Source organism: Paramisgurnus dabryanus, chromosome 15 (genome assembly GCF_030506205.2).
Source record: "Paramisgurnus dabryanus chromosome 15, PD_genome_1.1, whole genome shotgun sequence".
Lineage (NCBI taxonomy): Eukaryota > Metazoa > Chordata > Actinopteri > Cypriniformes > Cobitidae > Paramisgurnus > Paramisgurnus dabryanus.
This window is the reverse complement of record NC_133351.1, coordinates 10,290,212-10,312,237: the sequence shown is the minus strand read 5'-3', so window position 1 is coordinate 10,312,237 and position 22,026 is coordinate 10,290,212. Positions and strand designations below refer to the sequence as shown.

Genomic DNA, 22,026 nt, shown 5'->3' with positions numbered 1-22,026 from the left:
CGCCAGGGTGTTTATGAGTCCTGGCAAGCATGAAGCTGCAGATCGACAATGTCGGAAAACAAACAGCACTGTTATAAGACATAGTGGAAGTGTTTGGCACCAGCTGTGTGTGTCACATGTTTCTTTAGGAGCTTTTCCCACACACACATGCACAGAGGCTCAGTGTTCTGTACACAGCTGAGAAAGCAATAAATGTATCATATGGTAAATATCCTATTAGTTTTTTTTTTTAAGGTGTTATGGATTTGTGTATGAGGAGATGTTTGGATTGTTGGTCTGGAATAGTTCACCCAATAGTTACCCGAGGACCCTTTAGGACCCTTTAGGACCCATTATAGATGCTTAATGGTGCATAAGTGGATGAACATCACCTGGTGGCAGGTGTCCATTTTACCTAAAGTGTTAGATGCGCTCAATTTTTTACGTTTTATATCAGAGACTTTTAACTCATTAGCATTTTATTAGAAGTAGTTTATGGGCACTTGATTCTGGTGTTGCAGTCAGACTTGTATTTTAAAATGAAAGATTTAATGTTTAAACATTCTGTCATGTTGTTTGTTACAGAAAGTGGGTACTGTATGTTTCCCTAAATGAACTGGGTTTACATATAGTTCCGATATCAGATTTTTGTGTGGGTTTCTGCTTACTGTATCTGTCTGTCTACAGTATCTGTTTTTTTTAGAGTTGTATTTTTCAATTATTGTTCTCGTAGTTTTTTGGACATTGAATATGGTTGATATTTTAAATGAATATTTTTTTCATAGTATAGAAGTTGCATTCTGTCCTAAAATAAGGCTGTGAGATATTAATCCCACCAATATTTGTAGAAAATCCAAATGCTGCAGTGCCACCTTCTGATTGAAATGAGTATTACAAACAATTTATGTTTAGTGTAGTTTAGGTATGTAAACAAGTAGCTGTGTGTCAGGTCTGTACATGCACTGAGCCAAAACCAGGAACAAACCTCAAGAGCAAATTACATGAAAACCCCTTAGTTTCACGACAGCACAGATTCACAACAATAATCTCTCCAATCTATTTGTTGGTTATTTCCTTTAGAAGTAAATGAAATACGTTATGTGTAAAATATATCTCCCCTGTATGTTAAAACGTTTGCCACAAATACACCAGACATATTATAACATGCCTGGGCTCCTCGATATAATAATAAAACATTGCATCAAAGTCTTTCTAACGATGCGTTTATCAATAAAAGGCTGCAATACGTTTCATCAAACGAATATTTTTCTATCGCTAAACCTTCACCTGACAGAGCAGTTCAAACTTTTTTTCACTGTATACTGTACGCACGCACGCACGCACGCACGCACGCACGCACGCACACACACACACACACACACACACCTTACTTTCAGACATTTTTTTATTCAATTATTTGTAGGTAATATGTGACATTTGCCTTATATAATACATTAAGCATAGCTTAAATGTGTTCTGTTTAAAATAGCTAATATAGGTTACCTATACAAAAATAATACTAGTATAAAATCCTTACATTATTTTGAACCTGACCCCCCCCCCCCCCCCCCCCTCTCTCTCTCTCTCTCTCTCTCTCTCTCTCTCTCTCTCTCTCTCTCTCTCTCTCTCTCTCTCTCTCTCTCTCTCTCCTCTCCTCGTTGAGTTTCATTCTCCAGCGGCAGTGGCAGCTGTTCAGCGGTGAGAAAAATAACCGGACGTGATCGGTCGTTTTATGCTCATAAAACTGATCGATGAGTATTATTTTCAAGTTTTAGGATCTTAACAGTCACCTGCGCATCGTTTATATGAGATCTAATGTTTCTGGTCATTTAGCTTTTTGCTGAAGGTAAGATTTGTCGTTACTTTCCAATCTGCCGTTATTTTCATAATAGTTTGCTCGTGATCGAAATAGATTTAACTGTTTAACCGTTGTTATTGTTATATCAGTGTTATACTATCTGTTTTATACACAGATCGCACTCGATCACCTTTTAAATGTTAAAAATGATGAAAATGAAGTTACAGATCTTTTAATTATTCACCTTTTAAATCATCCCGTATTTAAATCACTAAACGCACTCTTTTCTATCAACAGATCTGTTCTCTTAATCCACACTTTAATGATATAGGCTAACATCACACTGGACTTCATCTCTCATTAAAACATCAGACCAAAATTTAATCCAGCTGTGAGTGGAAATACTGACTTCAGTCGTGTTGTTGTGGATGTTTACAATAGTTTTGCACAGAAGGTTTGGCTTAACCACCCATCCTGATCCATCTGGACCTCCTGTCCACCAAAGCTTCACCTCAGCTTCCAGAGATGCTGCTGTCACCTGTATTTCAAGGCTCTGGACCCAAATCCTTTCTGCTGTCAAGCCCAGAACCCCTGCTCACACTCTTATCCATGAACCGAAACTCTCCTGGATCTCCAGCAAGGGTTTCACACACGTGTTTCATGCCCACTTTTGAGGACAATGGGCGAGACTTTGCACAGTCCAACTGTAGTCCTCTATGGAATGGCTTTTCCACAGAAGATTGTCAAGGTGGTGCCCAATGCATGCATGCACACGCAATGATGACATCACATGAACCAGATCACACCAGTGCTTCACACCAAGCGTGTGATGGTTCATCACAAATCCATACAGGTGGCTCTATAGAAGAAGGATTGAGGATTCAGTCTTTATGGAACATCTCCCAAAATGCTGCATTGGTAGATCAAGCCCGTCGCTTGCAGAAGAGGCTGTCTGCGATGGTTGGTGAACATGCTTTACAACACTATAGCCAACAAATAGAGGGCCTGAGGAAGAAACTTCTTGAAATCAGCCCTTGCCCCAAGTCCCCCATTGTATCAGATGATCTTTTAACAGATACAGAGAATGTGATTTTTAATGATGTGAGGATGCAAGATGGAGAAGAGGATTTTAGGAGGACCCATAGATACCAAACACACAGGCGATCTCTAAAATCCCAAGATGTGGAGAATTTGGCACGCTGTGGTCGTGCAGTTCTGCATGAGGTGCTGGAGTCTCTGGACTCTGATGCCACATTGAGCAGCAGCTCAGATGAAGAGTGGGACCATGGAGATGCCGAAGGGACATCAGCAGCACCACAGTGAGTATCCTGTGTTCAATCAATGAATGCTTATCCTCCTGATCAGATATTATGTACATATGTAAGGTTTACTAACCTTTATCATTTCAAGCACACAAAGAAAACAGTCTCAGTAGCAAATAACTTTGGATGAGATCTTGAAGTTGGTAAATTGAAGTTTTCAAATGAATTCCTATTCCCTACAGTAGTTACCAGTCAGGAAAAAAAGATGCCTTTTAACGCCTGGGTGGTTATGAGTCCTGGCAGGCATGAAGCAGCAGATCGACATTGTCAGAAAAACAAACAGCCCTGTTAGAAGATGGAGAGAGGAAGTGTTTAGCACTGGCTGTGCCATATGTTCCTTCAGGAGCTTTGCACACACGCATGCACAGAGTCGCTGTGTTCTGTACATAGCTGTTGAGAAATGTCCCCATATTTATTCAATGTGTTCATGTGCAGCTGGCTGTTCCTGTGCCTTGGTAAAACGGACAGCTGGACTTTCCTGTTTCGTGGTATGAGGGAATAAATAGAGATCGGGCCGCCCTTCCAAACCTGCAAAACAGAATGAGAGCTTTCATACATCTCTCTGTAATTTTTATACACACTTTGCACGTATAGTGCAAGATCGCAGCATAAGCTCAGATGGGAAAACATCTCGTATCAAATGAAGCATCGTAGGTGGTGAAGTATGTTTCAGAGTAAATGGGAATGAATTGAAAGTAGGGTTTTTTCCAACATCTTCAATATCCTTTATTGAGTAAGCTGGTTACCCGAGGGACTAGCTAGGAATGTAGAAAGTAGAAAAGGTGTAAAGGGCTTTTAAAATGTGCAGCAGGGTTGTTTTTTGTAAGACCACAGGTGGTCTAATAAACATGGTGCCAAATTGCCAAGGACTATAACAGTTGCGTTCTATGGGTTTTGGAAATTGGGCTGGTGGAGCAACTCAGTTGGTCTTAAAACCGGTATAGTTCACCCAAAAATGAAAACCGGACAGGGTTTGCTAAATGTGTGTTGAGACGGAAAGAGGGTAGGCTGACTAGAAGTTGAAGTGTTTGTTTAAACAGAGACCAGGATCTCATGCTTCCCATTGTATTTGTGTTAGTTCACTGCTCTGTAGATATTCCTGGAATCTTCCTATACCCAGGCCTAAAAGCAATATAAAATGTGTTGTCAAAATCCCCCCCCCCCCTGTCTTTTGACAAACAAGAAGTCCCCATAGTTGCTTCGGGCTGACAATGGATAAAATAACCCAAATGATCTTTTTTCTAACTCTATCTTTATGGGATGACAGGTGTCACAGCTGTGAGTGGAGGTGGTTGCAGGATAGAGCTGAATTGGGCAGTCGCTGGACGTGGCTGCAGATGCGATTGACCGAGCTGAACTCTCAGATTCAGCAGCTTGGAGAGCTTCACCAGCAGATAATTGCTAATAAGGTAAAGCACTAGCACAGCTTCCCTCAAGATATTAGTTTTAAAGGTGACATAGAATGATTGTACGGGGTATTTATCCTTGTTCTGTGATGTGACATGTAGACACATTTTTTTTTGTTTGGGTCTGTAATGCCTTAGAAGCTTCCTAAAAACCTCTCTCAGATAGCTCTATTAGGGTGGGGGATTTTAAACAAGTGGTTTTGCACCTATTTAGCTCCCCCTACTGGCTTTACTTGCAATCTCATTACTGATTGGCTGACTTTGCTGCCACTCAAAAACTGTAGCCAATTATTTTAAAGTGGAGGGGCAGTTAGATGCCTGTGATGTCATAAGCATCAGTTTTTCAGATTGGGCCGTTTTCTGGCTGACATTTCTAAAAGAGAAATTTCTATGAGACTGAGATGTTTAGCATGTATAGCACTTTTTGTATGTTCGTGAATGCAGGTAGACTACCATTATTCAACAAAGACAAGGTAAAAATGGCTTTTCATTCTCTGTCCCCTTTAAAGGTACAAACAGATTTTGATTTAAATCAAACTTATCCCATAGGGTCGTGTGATTTTGGCTAAGTCTCAGCCACTCACAGACAGGCAGATCCAGCACACACTGTGGACGGAGACTATGGATCTGTCGTTTTCCGCTGGGAACCTGCAAGATTTCCCATCTGATCTAGACATGGAACCCAGCAGCCCTACACGTCTTCTGAGGAACATAGAGAGACAGGTGAGAACGTAGAGGTGCTTTTCGCTGAAGTCTACTCACCAGGGATGTGATTTTTCCGGATTAATCCGGAATTCCGGATTTTCCGACCTGAAAATGTGACCTACGTGAATCATGCAGATATGTAAAAAAAATAAAATAAGGGGGGAGGGGGGTCTCTCACAGCCGTCGCCATGGTAACCCGGGACGGAACCACAATCGCCGTCCCCGCGCAACAGGGCTACACCGGTGGCAGATGACAAAGAGATGCATTTTCCTTCCTTTCCAAGTATCAACAAGGACGTGTTTCTGACCGTTCGCAAATGGCGGATGGCGAAGTATGATTGTATTCACCAATCAGACCCGATCGTTTCTCTCCTCTCTTCTCCTCATTTGCGACGTTTGGCTGTCACTCGCGTGACGCGAAACAAAGCGGCAAACATATACACGTCGGTTTACTTGGTGAATTTGGAGCAGCAATTTTCACAGAAATGAGAGGAAAAACAAGCGCCATTGCAGAAAATCCTGGTGGCGACTGAGAGAGGGACGATGCGACAATATTGGTTCCGAAAAAAGGCAAGGAAATAAGTTACCTCATCGAGCCTGGTTTAACCTAACTGAGCATTACATTCGTGCATGAAACCTGATCCACGAACACGGAGGGGCGGGAATCGCGGGACGGAGTGGAGTCTAGAGTGATGTTTCTTCAGGCTCTGGCGTGAATATAAATTTCTCTTCTAAAGTTCGGTAAAAACACATAAATGGCTTAAAATCTTGTTTAAGAATCTGTTTTATAATGAGAATCTCTCTTTCAGCGCGCCTACGTGTGTTTGCGCCGCGTGACAGCCGATTTGAATCTGACAGAGTTCGTCACTGTACATTAAAAAATCCCACACAGACATTACAGCGTAAATGCTAGGATTAAGATTGATTTTATATATAACAGATAATCTAGGTACATTTACCCTAATAAGTTTACTCTAATAATAAACATGGTAATGTTTTAATGTTTTGCTTTAGTGTTTTAATGTCAGACAATCATTGAAATGAGGGGAAAATGAAGAGAAAGGCAGCAGATATAGCATCCTTCTTCAGAAAGAGTAGCAAGAAGCAGCCAAACAAATCTTAGTAAAATACATTAAAGTAGCCTTCAAAATTCACATGATTTTCTGGTCTCTAGTTTTTTCAGCAATGGGAGATATAAATCCTGGTTTCAAAGTAAATTTCAAAAGTTTTATTTGATTAAATAGTTTAAAAAACATGGAGGTTGAATTATGACTATAAATTGTATGTTAATCTCAATTCATTTTAATAAAAATTAAATTATTGTAGCAATTGTATGTTATACATTATTCTGATTAACACACTATAATACTTAAAAGTATTTTAAGGTTGGATGATAGAGATTTTATATGCCACCCCAGAGTAACTGCTGGCCCCTGTCTGGCCACCCCTATGAAAAATCCCTTGCTCCGCCACTGATTAGCAAAACACAAAAAATACATAATATTATAAATCTTTACCCGGACAAGTGACTTTTGTGCATGGACAAGTGAAACATAAATTTACTTGTCCGAAGAAAAAGTTCCTCAAAAAGTTAATGTCAAGCCCTGATAAACATATTACAACAATTTACGATTAACTAAGAATAATAGTAAACTTCATAATTGTTAATATTGTGACTCTTGATGAGTCTTGATGACGTATGCAGCTTAGAAATGCGACCTCTGGATGGCTGCAGCCTAGGATTGAGAAACGGCCTCTGTATCATCGTTTGTTTCAAAGGTTTCGTGTTTAAAGTTTTAAGGTTGACCAGTTTGATTAAAATAAATAGCACCTGCACTTTTTTGTACAATTACTTCTATTTATTAGTGTCAACCTTCTATTGTTCATGTTTAACAGCTAACAAAGTTACTCACCTACAGGGGTCTAAAATTAGAAAAAGAGACCTTTAAGACACTTTATTATAACTAATGGTCCTGTGTAGCACATTTTATAGATATTTGTATTAAAAAAATACTCTGGTAAAAATAGAAGTACTGATTTAACTTCTTTACTCAAGTAAAAGTATCAAAGTACAGGCTTGGAAATGTATTTAAAGTATAAAATTAAAAGTAGCCATGCCTTTAGTTCTTTATAAGCCATTGTCTACATTTTATTTGGATGTCGGCAAAATAGGCCTTCTTTTGACATGAACATTTGCATGTGGCACATTTAGCTGTTAAAGTTGTGTAAAAATGCAAAACAAAAACAAGTTAAAACATTTTTTTTTCATGGTTGTTGATATAGAGAGAGGTGGTGATGGAGCGGTGGACAAAACACTTGCTTTTGATTCCCACTTTTACACATTCACCAAATAAGTTGTTATGTGTCATACTGTACAAAAAAGTTGCATGTTGCACATCTAGGTGTAAAATAAATTAAAATGTGTTTTTTTGTTCAAATAAGTTGTTATGGGTCCTACTTTACTATCCGTATAGATCCGCCACCAGTTTGATTGGCGTGTGTGTGTGTGGGGGGGGGTCTCAATATATTTTCCTGCTTTTTTGTCCTTAGCCAATCACATGCCTGACTCACTCGCCGTGTGAAAGCTGCCCTTTTTAAACGAGATTGACCGTTTCATGCATTGCATGTTTGTGCATATAGAGTGCCCAGCTGACTCAGATTGTGAACAGCCTGATGCCACCTTTGTGCCCCTCACCCTCTTCGTCACCAGTGACTAAAGAGCAGCAGAAAATCAGTTATAGCAGGTCAGGACCGCCTAAAGCATTGTTTACATCACACCTATTTCAGTTTCACTTTTCAAAACTGATTTTAGAAGTGACTGTCACTGTACATACCTTTACTAACTCTAGCCCTCTGTCTTGGACAGCAAGCCAAACCTGTTTAGTTGTATAATATTTAAGGATTATACTGTATGTACAGGTGATCTCTTGAAATATTTATAACCCCAGAGATGATATTGAAATGATATTCAGCTTTAAATAGTGCTTTGTTCTTCTTGAAACAGTCAAAAGATCATGTTGTCAGTACATATTTATTTTAATTTATTTAAATCTTATATAAAGGTAAGAGTAAATAATGTAGTTTAACGAAAGTGAATGAGCAAGATGGTTAAAGTAGTTCACCCCCAAAAAAAAAAATTAGCCCGTATTTTGCCATTATGGGTGTGTATGACTTTTCTTTCAGCCAAACACAGTTGAAGTTCAGCTTTATAATGGTATTGGATAGTGCCCCATTTTTGAAGCTCACCATAAGGCATATCCACCCATCAAAAACAAATTCATATGATTATAAAATGAGATGATGCAAAGTTTTAGTAACTTTGGGTGAAAGTTAGTCTTCCTTCTGACCTCAACTCCCTTGTGAACACACGTACAGCCATAGTTTGTAAAGTTTGAAATATAAATGTTATATCACTAACATGTTACTGTATGAAAACTCATCACTTTACCTTAAAAGAGATTAAAGAACTGTATGGATTAGTTTCTTGGAGCTTTAAAAATGGGACACTATTCAATGCCATTATAAAGCTGAAAAGAGCCAGGAGATTATTTAATATATCTATGATTGTTTGGCTAAAAAAAGAAAGTCCTATACACCTATACAGTAGCCCATCTTTTATTTTTATTTTTGGGTGAACTATTCCTTAAAGGCGGGGTGCACGATCTCTGAAAGCCAATGTAGACATTTGAAATCATCTAAACCAGTCGTTCTCAAACTTTTTCAGCGTGCGGCCCCCCTTGTGTAAGGTGCATTCCTTCGCGGCCCCCGAAATAAAAATTTAGGACAAAACAGTTCTAAAATGTAACATTTTAGTTAAACAAAACATATTAAATTATACCTAATAGTGCTGTTGGTTAGTTGGCTTATTTTGTTTAGGTTTAATTACACAGAATTCATGAAAAATTTATATATTTTATAAAATGTCATCAAACTGGGGCCCCATCTCGCGGCCCCCAGTTTGAGAACCACTGATCTAAACAAACACGCCCCTACCCCAATAGAATCTGGACCTTCTTTTGATAGACCCGCCCCACACATATGCAACCCATTCAACTATGTAGGTTAGTAGACAGCCCTTTACTGCTGATTGGCTACAAGTGTTTTTTTTTTTAAAGTTTAAAAAAAAACACTTTTTTAAAGTGTTTTTCATAAACCATGCACCCCGCCTTTAAGAAGGAAGAACTAGAATGAAAAAATTCATAAAAAAAAAAATGAGTGGTAAAATTGAGTAAAATTAAAATCATCTGTTATAATTATATCACGATTCTCTGTCTAATTTTGCAGACAGGTACAGGCGTACCAGGCTCAATGCTTAGACAAACCCGGACGGAAGAGAAAGCAAGCGTGCCACCGAAGACAATGGCCACTTCATTTAGCTGCCACCTGTGTATCAGCCCGCACCCGGCCTCTTCTGACCTATCATAAACCCTGCCTTTTTATCATGGACCCGTTATGTCATAAAGAACAGGTGAGACTCAGTTTTGTAAAAGAATTAACATGTTGTTGTTGGCCGAGTCCTTGGTAATGATTTATTCTTATTGGGTCTCAATTACTGATTGGTTGGCATAAATTGCTGTTTAAGGCTATTTGGGTTATTTTTGTTCCAGCTCTCTTTACATTGCACCATGATTTATGCCACTTTCCAGCTGGTGCCTTCAGCATTGTTTATGAAATTTATTTTGCAATTTGCATGTCCTGTTATTACATACAGTACATTGCTTATGTCATAACATTTTTCCATTTCACTGCATGTCATAGATTTGGCTTCACTGATCGGGTATGAAATACTTTTTCTTTACCTTTGAACATTTCTGTCTAAAGTGACTTACATTGCATTGTTTAATCAGTATGTGTGTTCCATGAATTTAAACACACAATCTTTGCATTTCTAACACAATGCTCTACCCATCGAGCCACAGGAACACTCGGTTAGGTCACTTTTTTGTGTCTTTTTTGTCTTTCTAGTCCTCAGTTTGACAAAACAGAAGGCCATTTAGGTCTTTAGCACCATCCAGAGGCAAATGTTGGATTATGATTCCCATGGAGTTGAGCTACACTCATCTACTGTGCCCACGTATTTGAATGCATCATTTATCCTTTCATTTCTTTCCACAGGTCCTTGACTCTTTCCCGTCTCTCTGTCCTAGTGTATCCTGTGGTCCTACAGCTTCATGCATAGATCCTACATGCCCATGTAGAAAAGGAAAAAGAGCAGGCAAAATGCATTCTGTCCTCTCGCTGTCCTCAGGTAGAGAGAGAGATAGAGACAGACTCTTTTTTTAGGAGACAGACTTTTAAGCAGGTTTTGACTGTGTCCATTCTCTATGTCTTTTAGATACCCCATCATCCTTCCATCTGCAAAACGCCCTGTGCACAGAGGACTTTCTCCAGAAATCTCTCTCCTTGAAATCTGACCTCTTCAGACCCCAGCCCTGTCGCAGCTCAAGATGCAGGGTCTCTAGATCTTTATTTTGTAAGAATTATATTTTTAAGTATATATAAGAACTGCATTTTTATCGCTCAGATACTGTATCAACAAACACACCAGCTAAGAGCACTTGACAAGAGCTGGTGAAAGTACTGAGCCACAGTATAGAGCTGAAGGTTATGATACAGTCAGTAGGCTCTTCATAGTCTTAATGCATTGCTGGAATTGAAGTGAGTTATTATGGCACTGGACTCTCTTACACAAACTCAGTCTAAAATACCCATACATCATTATGGTCTGATATTCCCCTTTTCTCTGCTGTTTACTATCTATTAGGGGTGGGGACTAATGATCCCTCAACAGCAATGCATTTTGAACAAAGAGAGAGAGATGGTTGCACTGAAATTAATGCGCAGTACTAGAGTTGGGGTACTCAAACTTGGACTCGGACTCGAGTCAAATTTTGAATGAACTCGGACTTGTCACGCACTCGGGTGAATTTGTACTCGGACTTGACACGGACTTGGACATTTTGGACTCGGAAAATATCCCAAGTACAGTCGAGTCCACGTCATGTGCAACATTAAAAACAGCATGAACTTGAGATGAGAAATTAATTAGTGTCTCGTCTCGTACACACTGCAAACTTTCAAGAGTGACAACCGCATTTAAATGCGGGACTGAATCCCCTAAATGTTCGTTTCATGTCTGTATGGAACAAGACTCACTCCCGAAAATGTGATGATTGACACAGAAATAACCATAGCAACGTTCTGCCGTCTCGCGTGCTTATCACTCACAGCTTTGACCAAAATAATCTAACAGCATTGTGTTGTGCAATAAACCTTCGTCCGGGCGTTGTGTATTGCACGCTTCTTTTCTGAGGCTGCTTCACAGCGCGCGGTCTTGCAGTGTTGCCAGGTCATCTGCTTTTTTGTACGTGAATACCATAAATTACTGAAGTGTGTGTGTACAGAACAGGATTAAGCATTAAAAGGTGAAGTGACAACCCAATTTAATATGCAGTGTGTACGGGACCGTCTCCCCTCCTGTCATTTTACTGCAACACATTGGCAGGCAGCAGCCAGTCGCATCATACTTGCAGACAAACACATCACACACATCAATGCGTGGCTAGCACGATGTCCTCAAAGTCAGCAATAATTTGTTTTGCTTACGAAAATCATAGAGAATTTATTTGCAAGACATCTGGTAAAAAGAAGATACCTCTATATCCCTTTCTTTTCTTTGAAATCAGTTTTGATAGGAAACTAGTTGACATAGACTAAAAATGTTCAATGGCAATGACAAGATGCAATAGAGGAATTTTTCTTACATTTTTATATTGCCATTGGTTAAATGGGTTGAAAGGTTAAAGTATTAATAGAAAGTAACCATTTACAATACAAATTTTGTATCTTTTTTCAATTTAATTACTTTCTGGACTCGGGCGGACTCGACTTGGACTCGGCCTTTAAAGGGGCCATGACATGAAAATCTGACTTTTTCCATGTTTAAGTGCTATGATTGGGTCCCTAGTGATGCTATCAACCTAGAAAATGTGAAAAAGATCAACCCAGTAACTTAGTTTTGGTAAACCATTCTCTACAAGCACATGAAAAAATAGGTCGTTGAAATTTGGCTCTCCTTATGATGTCATAAGGAGCTCTTATTATAATAATCCAACCCCTTAATCCAACCACAGCACTGCCATTTAGTGCAGAGAGAAAATAATTCACAGAACAATTGAGTTTCAATTTCAACAAACCACCATCATTGTGATCAGTGTTTGCACTTGATCTGCACATGTGCATTTTAGAGAACACACCCAAAACGGCACATTTTTGCACACACCTACAAAGTGGCAATTTTAACATGCTATAATAAATTATTTATATGGTATTTTGAGCTAAAACTTCACACATGTGCTCTGGGGACACCAAAGATGTATTTGACATCTTAAAAAGTCCTGTGACATGGGCCCTTTAAGAACTCGGACTTGGGTCCAACTCGGACCCTTTTGGACTCGGACTTGGACTCGGACTTGAAGTTTAAGGACTTGGTCTTGACTCGTACTCGACAAAGGTGGACTCGGACCCAACTCTACGCAGTACAGGTTTCTATAGGTGCCGTAGAATGTAAAACTGTATTGACCTAGGCATAGATGAATAATAAGTTCTGTACATAGTAATGACATATGGTGAGCCTCAAACACAATTGTTTCCTCCATCTTATGTAAACTTTGTGCATGGAAAAGACTGCTGGAAAAGAGGCCAATCTCAACATAACACCAACTGTGACGTTACAGTCGCAATATACGCCCCAACTTTAAGTTACACATTAAATTAATAACAATGTTGTTACAATGCTAAAAACAACGCTCTGACTGCTGAGTTAGCGCCATATGCTAGTTAATGCTATATGCTAGCGTTAATGCTGAAGTTCTACTATTTCCGTTACAGTTACGTTTTGCAGGTCCATACTGAAAAAACGCAAACTTATCACTAAGAAATGTCAATTTCCAAACACTCAATAATTGATTGTTTCTCAAAATCTGATACCGGCTCTAACATTAGGTCTGTTTCCACACACACACAGAGCTACTGAATTGCTCTGTGAAACAGCCAATCAGAGCAGAGCTCAACATTATTATTCATGGCCGTTTTTAAATAAGGTAATAACATTTTAATCTGAGGGCAAATCCTAGGTTTGTAAATGGACATGTAAAACGTTTCTGGATTATTTTTGCACTTATTAATTGAACATTATTTCAATGCATTCTTTGGCACCTTTAAAACACACATCATGCTGTTTAGTTGATTTTCTTTCAGCACTTTAGCTTCCTGGAGTCAGTGACTGAAGAAGAAAACGTAACAGCACTACGTGATAAACTAATCAAGAATATTTTTTTTCCTCACATATCTGGATGTGTGTTATCTTTTAAAGGGATCGCTCACTCAAAAATAACAATTCTGTCAATTTTTCACCCACATGTCATTCAAAACCTGTATTTGACTCTCTTCTGTGTAACGCAAAATAAATATATATATATTTTTTTGAAATATTGCAGTGGTTTTGTGTCCATACAGCAAAAGTCAATGGGAGCCATTATTGTTTAGATACAAGCATTCTTCAAAATGTCAAAATGTTGTAGTCTGCAGACGTAATGCAGGTTTTGAATGATGTGAAGATAAGTAAATTATTATAATTTTTTTTTAAACTATCCCTTTAATATCACTTCTGTTCATGGCCAGTGTTTGGAATGCTGTAAGGTGTGTTTACACTGCTAGATGGATTTAGTCATAATGTTGTGTATTTTGTGTTTATCACCATGGTTCAGGTGCCCTATCAGCAGTCCTGCAGTTTTCAGACCATTAGCATAGATCAACACAGATTGCACTTTACATGCTAAATGCACTGACCAATCTTTTTATATAGACATACCCAACAGTTATTAATATTGGGGATATTGTCTTATGAATTAGTTTAGTTATTTATGTTTATTTTATAACATTTATGCATTTCGAAGAGGCTTTCATTTGAAGCGACTTGAAGTGCATTCAAGCTATACATTTTATGTGTGTGTGTGTTCCCTGGGAATCGAATCCATATCCTCTACCAAAAATCATCTACCTAAATATTAATATATATTTTGTAGTGATGTCTTTAATGCAGTCGTTCTCGGTTACAGATTGCAACCACCGACCAAAAAACAGCAGGTATTTGAAGAGTCACAGGAGAGAGAGCACCCCCATACGATTGCCATGTAACCCAAACCACCACCGTAAACCCTATAGGGAGGGAAAGCGGAAGAAGTGCTCCTCCCAGTGGCCAATTGGTATATGTTTCTTTCACCCATTCACAATTATGTTGACATTTTATAGTAACTTTCAATACATTTCTTACATTCAGCCGACAATTTTATCCAAAGCAACTTACAGTGCATTCTACGACTGTATGTTTTATCACTATACAGTATGTCTCCTAAGGGAAATGAAACCCATGATCTCTGCGACTAATATTAATTTAAATTAAAGTTTATTTATGTATAACATTTATTGTGTCTCAGATGTGACACAGTGGTCTGATCAGAGTGATGAAAACCTTACAGAGCAATGTTCAGAAGATCTTACGGACTGTAGACCCAAACAGCAGGGGAACTCACAGGTGTTGGACCAAACCTCTTGATAAATATATGATGTCTAAGAGATTCCTGTTTTATGGAAAATAATAAAAACTTGTGTTTTCAGTTCTCCTGTCGCAACAGAAGTGCTAAGATTTTTACTATTGATGACATTGTCATCCCCATGTCTCTGGTTTCCTCGGTTAAAGTGGAGAAACTTCAGTGTAAGGACATTGTGACACCCAGGTATTAAACACATAATATATAGAAAGTCTTAAACACATTAGCTATCTTGTTTTGTTGGCTTCATGTTATGACTTATCTCCTCTTTAACAGTAAAGGTTTTGTTATTATACAGTTTATACATAGATAAATAGATAGATAGATAGATAAATCTTCCCTGCTATACTGTTATTGTGCAGATCAGCTTTATTATAATACTTTAGTTATGCTTCCCACCCTTATGGTGCTTGACAGACTGCCAGTGAGTCACTTTCAAAAATTGTGCTGGCACATGAAAATTTGGATGATGAATATTTAAAATGTTTCTATTCTCCTCCTTCCTTTAAGCTGGCGAAAGGTGGATATTTTTCCATTATCAAACATAAAGAAAGATGAGCATCCAGGAGAGGTTAGGATAAAATGTACAATACCTTTACATTAAATTACTGTAAAGGTCAGCAAAATTGTTTTTTGAAATACCAGTGTGTTCTGGATTTTCTGGAAGTGTTATGGATCTCTGTATCTTTCTCAGTCAGAACCAATAACAGATGAAGATTTCAGTCAGAGACACAAACGTTATGAACGTAGAGAGAAGCGTTGGTCCTCCTCGAGTCAGAACAGGAGTAACAGCATCAGGTCTGTTTTTGCAGATGTTTATAATAAGGCTTGTTTTAATCAAAGTATTAAAACCTCTCTCTAACATTTTCTCCCAGCAGGTCATCCAGAAAAAGCTACGCTGCTGTATCCGTGAAAGACCACCCTGCTTACCGTCACCCACCTGTAGATTCTCCAGCCCTCTCCACCAGGACCTCCAGTCCATTTGAAGACCAGACAGAAGCAAGTGTGGATGACAGAGAAGTACATTTCTGTACAATCTTGAATATTAAATAAAATTTCGCCTATTGTATCTCCTGATCCGTTTTCTTTTTTGTTACGTAGTCACTGCTTCCATGGGAAAGACGCATGTTTCCACTAAGTGATGAAGATGAGGAAGCTCTGAGGTATGATGACGATAATGTTTAGTTAAGGGTGTCAGTAGCCTACTCAGTGTTTTCTCTGCCTTAAGCCTGGGACACACTGGACTATTTTTACATCTTAAACGATTTTAAATCAGTGGGCGACCACAGACGTAAGAACAGAAAGTGATTTTTAAAGCGTAACTAAACCCCTGGTCAGAGCCTGACTCCACCCACTGACAATATTTGAAAAAAGTGGGCAGACCCCAACGGAGATAGAGGGGACGAACTGAGCTCGTACCAAGGGTGTGGTGAGATCGTAACAAGGGCGTAGTGAGCTTGAACCTGCTTACGTACTGTAGGATCGAACCGCTTACATCACGCGTTACCGTAACATCCAACAGGAAAATTCAACTGCAGTACCCACCGTTCAACCTGAAGAGGGCAGCACTCAGACGTTTTTACACCATATATTGTAGCATTGAAACACTTTATACCCAAATGTCAAAAAAGTTACTCAAATCAATGAACAGCACTAATAAAGCCCCATACTTACAGATAATTAACGAAAAAAAGTTGGTTTAGGGTTTAGTTACTCTTTAAACTATGATACAGCAGGCAGTGAACTAGAACTATACCGCCTCCTGCAGAAAAGGTCAGGAATTGCAACAATCAAATCACACAGTAAAGGTCTCTTATCACCAACAAACAGCCTTTTATACATGCACATACAGTGACGCTAAGACATACAGTAATTTAAATTCTGAATTACATTTCATACACAGACTCACTGAATTATAACGAACTGGAGGGAATAATAGGAAAAACGCAAATTGTTGTGTTAAAATGCAGAGAGTTTAGTTGGTAATTGTGACTTTGAAAGAAATATTATGTTTCCTTGGTTGTCTAAAGCTTAACTGTTTATTCTGTGCTGCTTTCAGACTTCATGAGCCCCAAAGCACAACATCTGGAATTGGGGACCAGGAAATGACATCACACTCTGGAAGAATATCAGCCCTCATGGAGCTTCCCAAAAAGTTCTTATATGAGCTTATTTGACATTGCGCAGTAACCTGATGTTTGACTATTATGTGAGATTTATTTTTATATGATATTTTTGATGCAAGTACATACTGCATATGCTTCACATGTTTTAAATGACACAATGAACAAATAATAGTTATTTTTTATGTTAGGCAGTAAGACATTTTCCTCCACATAGATGTTAGCTAAATTTTAGTTTTTCACTTTGCCAAATGATTATTTCTTTAGTGCATAAAATTGAATCTTTAGTTGAAAGGAATATTTTGGATTAAATAACTTAATGTGCAGCATTTGCCATGCTTTAGATTTTAATAAAAAAATGTATACTGCAACTCAGGTGCAAGAATGTAATAATAAAATAATAACCACAATAACCACATTGCTCTTATGTGGTGCATAGTAGTTGTATGTGCAGACAAGGAACCTGATACTCTTTATGCCAGACTTTGCCGACTTAAAATCCTATTGCATTGATATCAAGTGTGTGTCTGTTTGTGTGTGCACCTGCGTCTATGTGTAGTGTTTGATCTTTTTAGTAAGCTGATTAGTCATCTCGCAAGCAGACCATACTCATGACAAAACTCGGGAAAGGCTTATTGGCTATAAGTGGGGGTCAAGGTTACTCTGTCTGTGACATAGAAAGGATAGCATCTGTTAATACCACAAACTGTATCGTCCAAAACCTAGTCTAGTTATTTGCCTTATAAAGTTAATAATATTGTAACACTGTACAGGTGTATAGGCGACAACTCTGTTACAAAAATACAGTTGGCGTGTGATGCATGGTCGCAGTATTGATTTTCGATGTTCAGAGAGCTGAATAAGCCTCTCTTTCTCGCACATTCACTTTTGTTATGAACACTGAGGGAATGGAGATCATTATTTATAACTCCACTGAGGCTCTTTGATTTACTTCCACCAGCAGGGGGAGTTTTGCAGAGGCTTTGCTGCAGTGAGATGATGCTGCATGTCTGCTGGTGTGGGTTCAGTAATGAAACATCATTAATCAGTTCCTCACACATGCACGCATTTGGTTGCATAATAAATATATGACTTCAATCTAAAAGAATGGGATGAGAAAAGGGACTGAAATTAAACTAGTAACTAGTCATTCCTCTGATACAGTTTATGGATTGCAGGTTTAAATTTAAACAGGGTTTTGCTGTACTGTAGATAGTAATGCAGAAGATTTGTGTAAGTACATTGTATAAGTGTCAATTTCATTTTGACTTTAGGAATGCATTTTTCTAAACACACAATATACAGCGTGTTTAGTAAACTAATACAAATAATCACTGTACAGAATTTAAATCTAGTAAAACAGATAGATAGAATATGAAATATAGCAAATGTTAGATAACAAAAGTATAAAGAGTCCATATGCAATTTCCCATATACTCAAATCTTAGCTCTGGGGCATCTTGTCATGTTCAGTGGCATTTTTGCCCCCAGCTGGTTCAATTCTGACCCTGGTATGTATGCATGCATAGGCATGTGTGTGCGTGCATCCAGGGCAGTGATAGTGCTGAGCGATTCTTCTCCTGAGATCTATAACTTTATTTTTGTACTGATCTGTTGAAATTGGCTTTGTGTTCATGTTGGTTAATATAATAGGGCCAGTTGTTCTCAAACTGGGGGGTGGGCGCGAGATGGTGCCAGGGGGGCCCCAGTTTTATGACATTTTATAAAATACATTCATTTATCATACATATGAATTTGGGGTTAATTAAACCTTTAAAAAAGTATTAAAATTTTGTTTGAGATTATTTTATATTGGGAATTTTCCTTGGAGAGGAGGTATATTTGAGAACTACTGATATAAGCATACCCCTGACTACTGTGAAAGACATCCACATACAGAGATGACAAACTTGATACACTAAACAGCCAGGTCTCAGTCCTATTTGATTCTATTATCTTATATCTTTAGTTATTCTAATTTAAAGAAGTGGTGAGGATTGGTCTTGCACCTTTTATTGGTTTCCCTACATCTACTTTATTTTTGTTTCTATGACAACACGAATGTAGCTTTTAGGGAGAGCGGGGCACAAACGTTTTTTGACTTTGGCTCTATCATTCAAAAACATTTGGGTTTATCATTTTTTTTACACAAAACAGAAAGGAAAACCTTTTTCAATAAATGCTTCTGTACCTTTATCAAATATGTAAACAAATATTTAATATTGTGTATAAATGTAGATTAAAGTAAATTAAGAATCTCTTTTTCTCATAAGCTAGTGCTCTGTCGTGTTTGTTTACTAAGATGAAAAAGAAAATCCAACATTGCCATCAACTTTAACAGGGAAACATGTCAGTTGTTTTAACTCTTCTATTGAGGTTAATTTATTATTTATGAATCTCTAATTTCCATCAATAAGTAGGCCTTTGAGAGTGTTGCCATTTGAAAAATTAAGTTAATAATTGGTGTGTTACAAACCCCTTGACCACAGGGTTTGCATATGGTTTGTGTGTCGTATTAATATTCACACATTTAGTGGTCTACTTAATATAAAGGTAATATTATAATATAGTCGAGTTTTATTTAAACAATTTGATATGTATTAACATTAATTTATAAATTAAAGATTATTTATCATCATTAATAAAGTAGCAAGATATATTTATAAACAAAACAATGGTGATGTCTGTCACCTTGTTTGCGTTTTGTCTAAATAAATCTTACAACGCATCTAACGCAACAGTGCTCATTGCACGTTCACACTGTGAACTACGGTAATTATTCATATATGGGCGGGACATTTACGACAATGGGCGGGGTTTACGGTGGGCGGACCTTTACCACCGGCGCTCACTGCGCTCCGAGAGAAAGCCTGCAGCGGACGCAACACGCCGAACAGGTAAACCGCTATATTTCATTATTTGCAGAAAAGCCATAATATCGATGCAAAACGGTCAGCATGATTTGCATATGTATATCTGCATCTACAAAAGTGATGTGACACGCTTTAATTTGAATTTCCTTTCATCCATGCATTGAAAAATGGCTCTAATGGTATAGATAATCCCTTTTGCTTGAGAAAGGACGCATTGTTCTGAATGCAACGATATAGTGTGCTTGGATATAGGAATACCATTCTTTATTTCAAATAGAAAAAATATTTTACTTTAATAGGGGTGTGCCACCTTTCATTTGACACCAAAATGATTGCTTAAATTCTTATAGGAATTCTTATGTCTTTGTATAAATGTACCTTTGTGCTGAAATCCATTGATTGTGAGTGGGATTTATCTTAATGGAAATGTAACAAACGAAACTAGACATGAATAGGTGGAGACCTGGTCAAAGACATGATTTGCTTTTGTCGCAGAAGAGATATGCAGTCCAGCAGCCATGGTGCTGAAACTGCAGCTACCCGGCATTAAAATAGTAACTCTTTTCTTTATAATTTCTTGATTTTAAAATATTGAATATATATAATTTTTGTTTCAAGTTTACCTCTACTGCTATTTAGATATATAACATGAATGGATAGTTTTCTCACCCTTATGCACCTGCCACAGGTCATCATGTTGAAACAGACTGTATTCAGTATGCACACTTTGTCTATATACATACGTTGCCAGTGATGATTCTCTGTGTTATATGAGATTATGCATACCTGCACTGATAAGCAGGAATGCATGAATAGACACGAAAAGATGAATAAATGGGGCTGAGAAATTTAATGCATCATCCTATGCTGGATGACTGATATCTGCGCAGTCCCTTTTCCTAATAACATGTGGCATATATCTTACAAAGTCCATTGGCATCCGAGTGGTACTCTGTTGCTGCACCGTCGGTCAGACGCTATGACCATCTGTTAGCACGCTGCCCTCTCCATCAAATAGAGCAGATGTTTAAAAGGAGACAAAAAGTTGGACCACCGCCACATAGACTTTCACACACACTTAATGAGCACATATCATAGACTTTTATTGTTTTTATATAAAGATAATTATACACTCCACATCCAGAGGGCAAAACGAGTTATGCACCCTGCAAACAAAAAATCAGATTGCATTATAATAACCTTTGTTCCCAGTCACAGTGATTGTCATGATTACATTTACATTTTAAAGAGATTCGTCCTTGTGCTGTCCTGTTCGTGCATATACTGGCTTTGAGAGCACCTTTGGATGACAGCTTGTCTGGGTGAAGTGGTTGTTGTGGCCTTGTTTTGCTAAACCTTTTGTATAGTGGTGCACTACTCCTACAATCGTTCTTTGAGCTGCCACCAAAAAAATGTAGCAGAGTTGAATGAGCCACATACAGGTGCCCATAAAAAGAATTACCCAGAATGATGTGCATTGTTTTCCAATGACTATGAACATCTGTGCATATGCATGCATGATGCATTTTAATGAAATACTATTGAGTAGGTTTAAGGCATTTCATGCCACCTTCTTAAGCACCTTACGCTGACTGGATCAATGATGCTGTAGGGTCTTGAACATTCCCTGTACTTCTCAGGTTTTGACATGATAAGTCCAGAGGGAGTTTTACTTAAATGCGACCTGGAGATACTTAAAGGAATCTGTATTGCTCTGAGCCTTGCATTCTTGCATTATGTGTACATGCACAGTATAGATTTTTTTAACCAAAAAACTTGAATATCTGAATTGTTTTAATTAATTGGTCTATCACATACATATTGGCATCATATGTGCTCTGGGTCTGAATATAGGAATTGTCCATTAAAAACTCATATCGCTTAGTCACTAGGCTATTTGTAATGGCTAAAAAATGGCATAAAGTGTTTTTGCATACTATGCAATGATTATCAATAGTAGCATTAGTAAATTTAGCTAAGGTACCTGTTTGAGTGTAGGTGATTTGACATTTATTAACAGGTACAGGTAGTGTGTGAGAGCAGGAACTCTGCTTGGTTTGTGTTAACTGGAATCAGTGTGTTTTGAGTGTACTGGTAGTCTCTGACTGGTAAACTGTTCATGGAAAGTGAGCTGCAGTTTTGTGGACCCCGAAACAATGATCTTTCTGTTCTCCCTGTGGACTCCCTGAAAGCAGGTCACCTCTAGACC

At 38.1% G+C, this 22,026-nt stretch overlaps 2 protein-coding genes across 20 annotated transcripts in view; both read left to right on the top strand.

Moving 5' to 3' along the window:
- Positions 1–1,668: 1,668 nt before the first annotated feature.
- On the top strand, positions 1,669–18,636 carry kansl1l (KAT8 regulatory NSL complex subunit 1-like). Of its 3 annotated transcripts, none has more exons than XM_065252061.1 (16): positions 1,669–1,825; positions 2,109–3,096; positions 4,367–4,508; positions 5,055–5,228; positions 7,851–7,954; positions 9,495–9,678; positions 10,326–10,458; positions 10,546–10,683; positions 14,330–14,476; positions 14,708–14,805; positions 14,889–15,007; positions 15,332–15,392; positions 15,516–15,619; positions 15,697–15,841; positions 15,923–15,984; positions 16,881–18,636. In XM_065252061.1, exons 2-16 carry the CDS (start codon positions 2,303–2,305, stop codon positions 16,996–16,998), a joined length of 2,523 nt encoding a protein of 840 aa, XP_065108133.1. In that variant the 5' UTR covers positions 1,669–1,825; positions 2,109–2,302; the 3' UTR covers positions 16,999–18,636. The 3 variants fall into 3 exon arrangements, with proteins under 3 accessions (XP_065108133.1, XP_065108134.1, XP_065108132.1); XM_065252062.1 differs by having other exon boundaries at positions 2,075–3,096; positions 15,700–15,841; XM_065252060.1 differs by having other exon boundaries at positions 2,075–3,096.
- A 1,131-nt stretch (positions 18,637–19,767) lies between these two features.
- Positions 19,768–22,026, top strand: part of map2 (microtubule-associated protein 2) — a 111,620-nt gene continuing 109,361 nt past the window's right edge. For 9 of the 17 annotated variants that reach the window (XM_065252072.1, XM_065252066.1, XM_065252069.1 and 6 more), the window contains exon 1: positions 19,768–19,841. The gene's annotated coding sequence lies outside the window, so the exon portion shown is untranslated. The remainder of the gene's footprint in view (positions 19,842–22,026) is intronic. The other 8 variants (XM_065252082.2, XM_065252080.2, XM_065252079.2 and 5 more) reach the window with 1 other exon arrangement.

What these genes read in the sequence shown, in the direction of transcription:
- kansl1l (XM_065252061.1), top strand. Translation starts at nt 2,303, where the DNA reads ATGCTGCTGTCACCTGTATTTCAAGGCTCTGGACCCAAATCCTTTCTG. An exon ending in AACAGCAGGGGAACTCACAG is followed by an intron (nt 14,806 to 14,888) that starts GTGTTGGACCAA and finishes TTGTGTTTTCAG; the next exon opens with TTCTCCTGTCGCAACAGAAG. An exon ending in AACAGGAGTAACAGCATCAG is followed by an intron (nt 15,620 to 15,696) that starts GTCTGTTTTTGC and finishes ATTTTCTCCCAG; the next exon opens with CAGGTCATCCAGAAAAAGCT.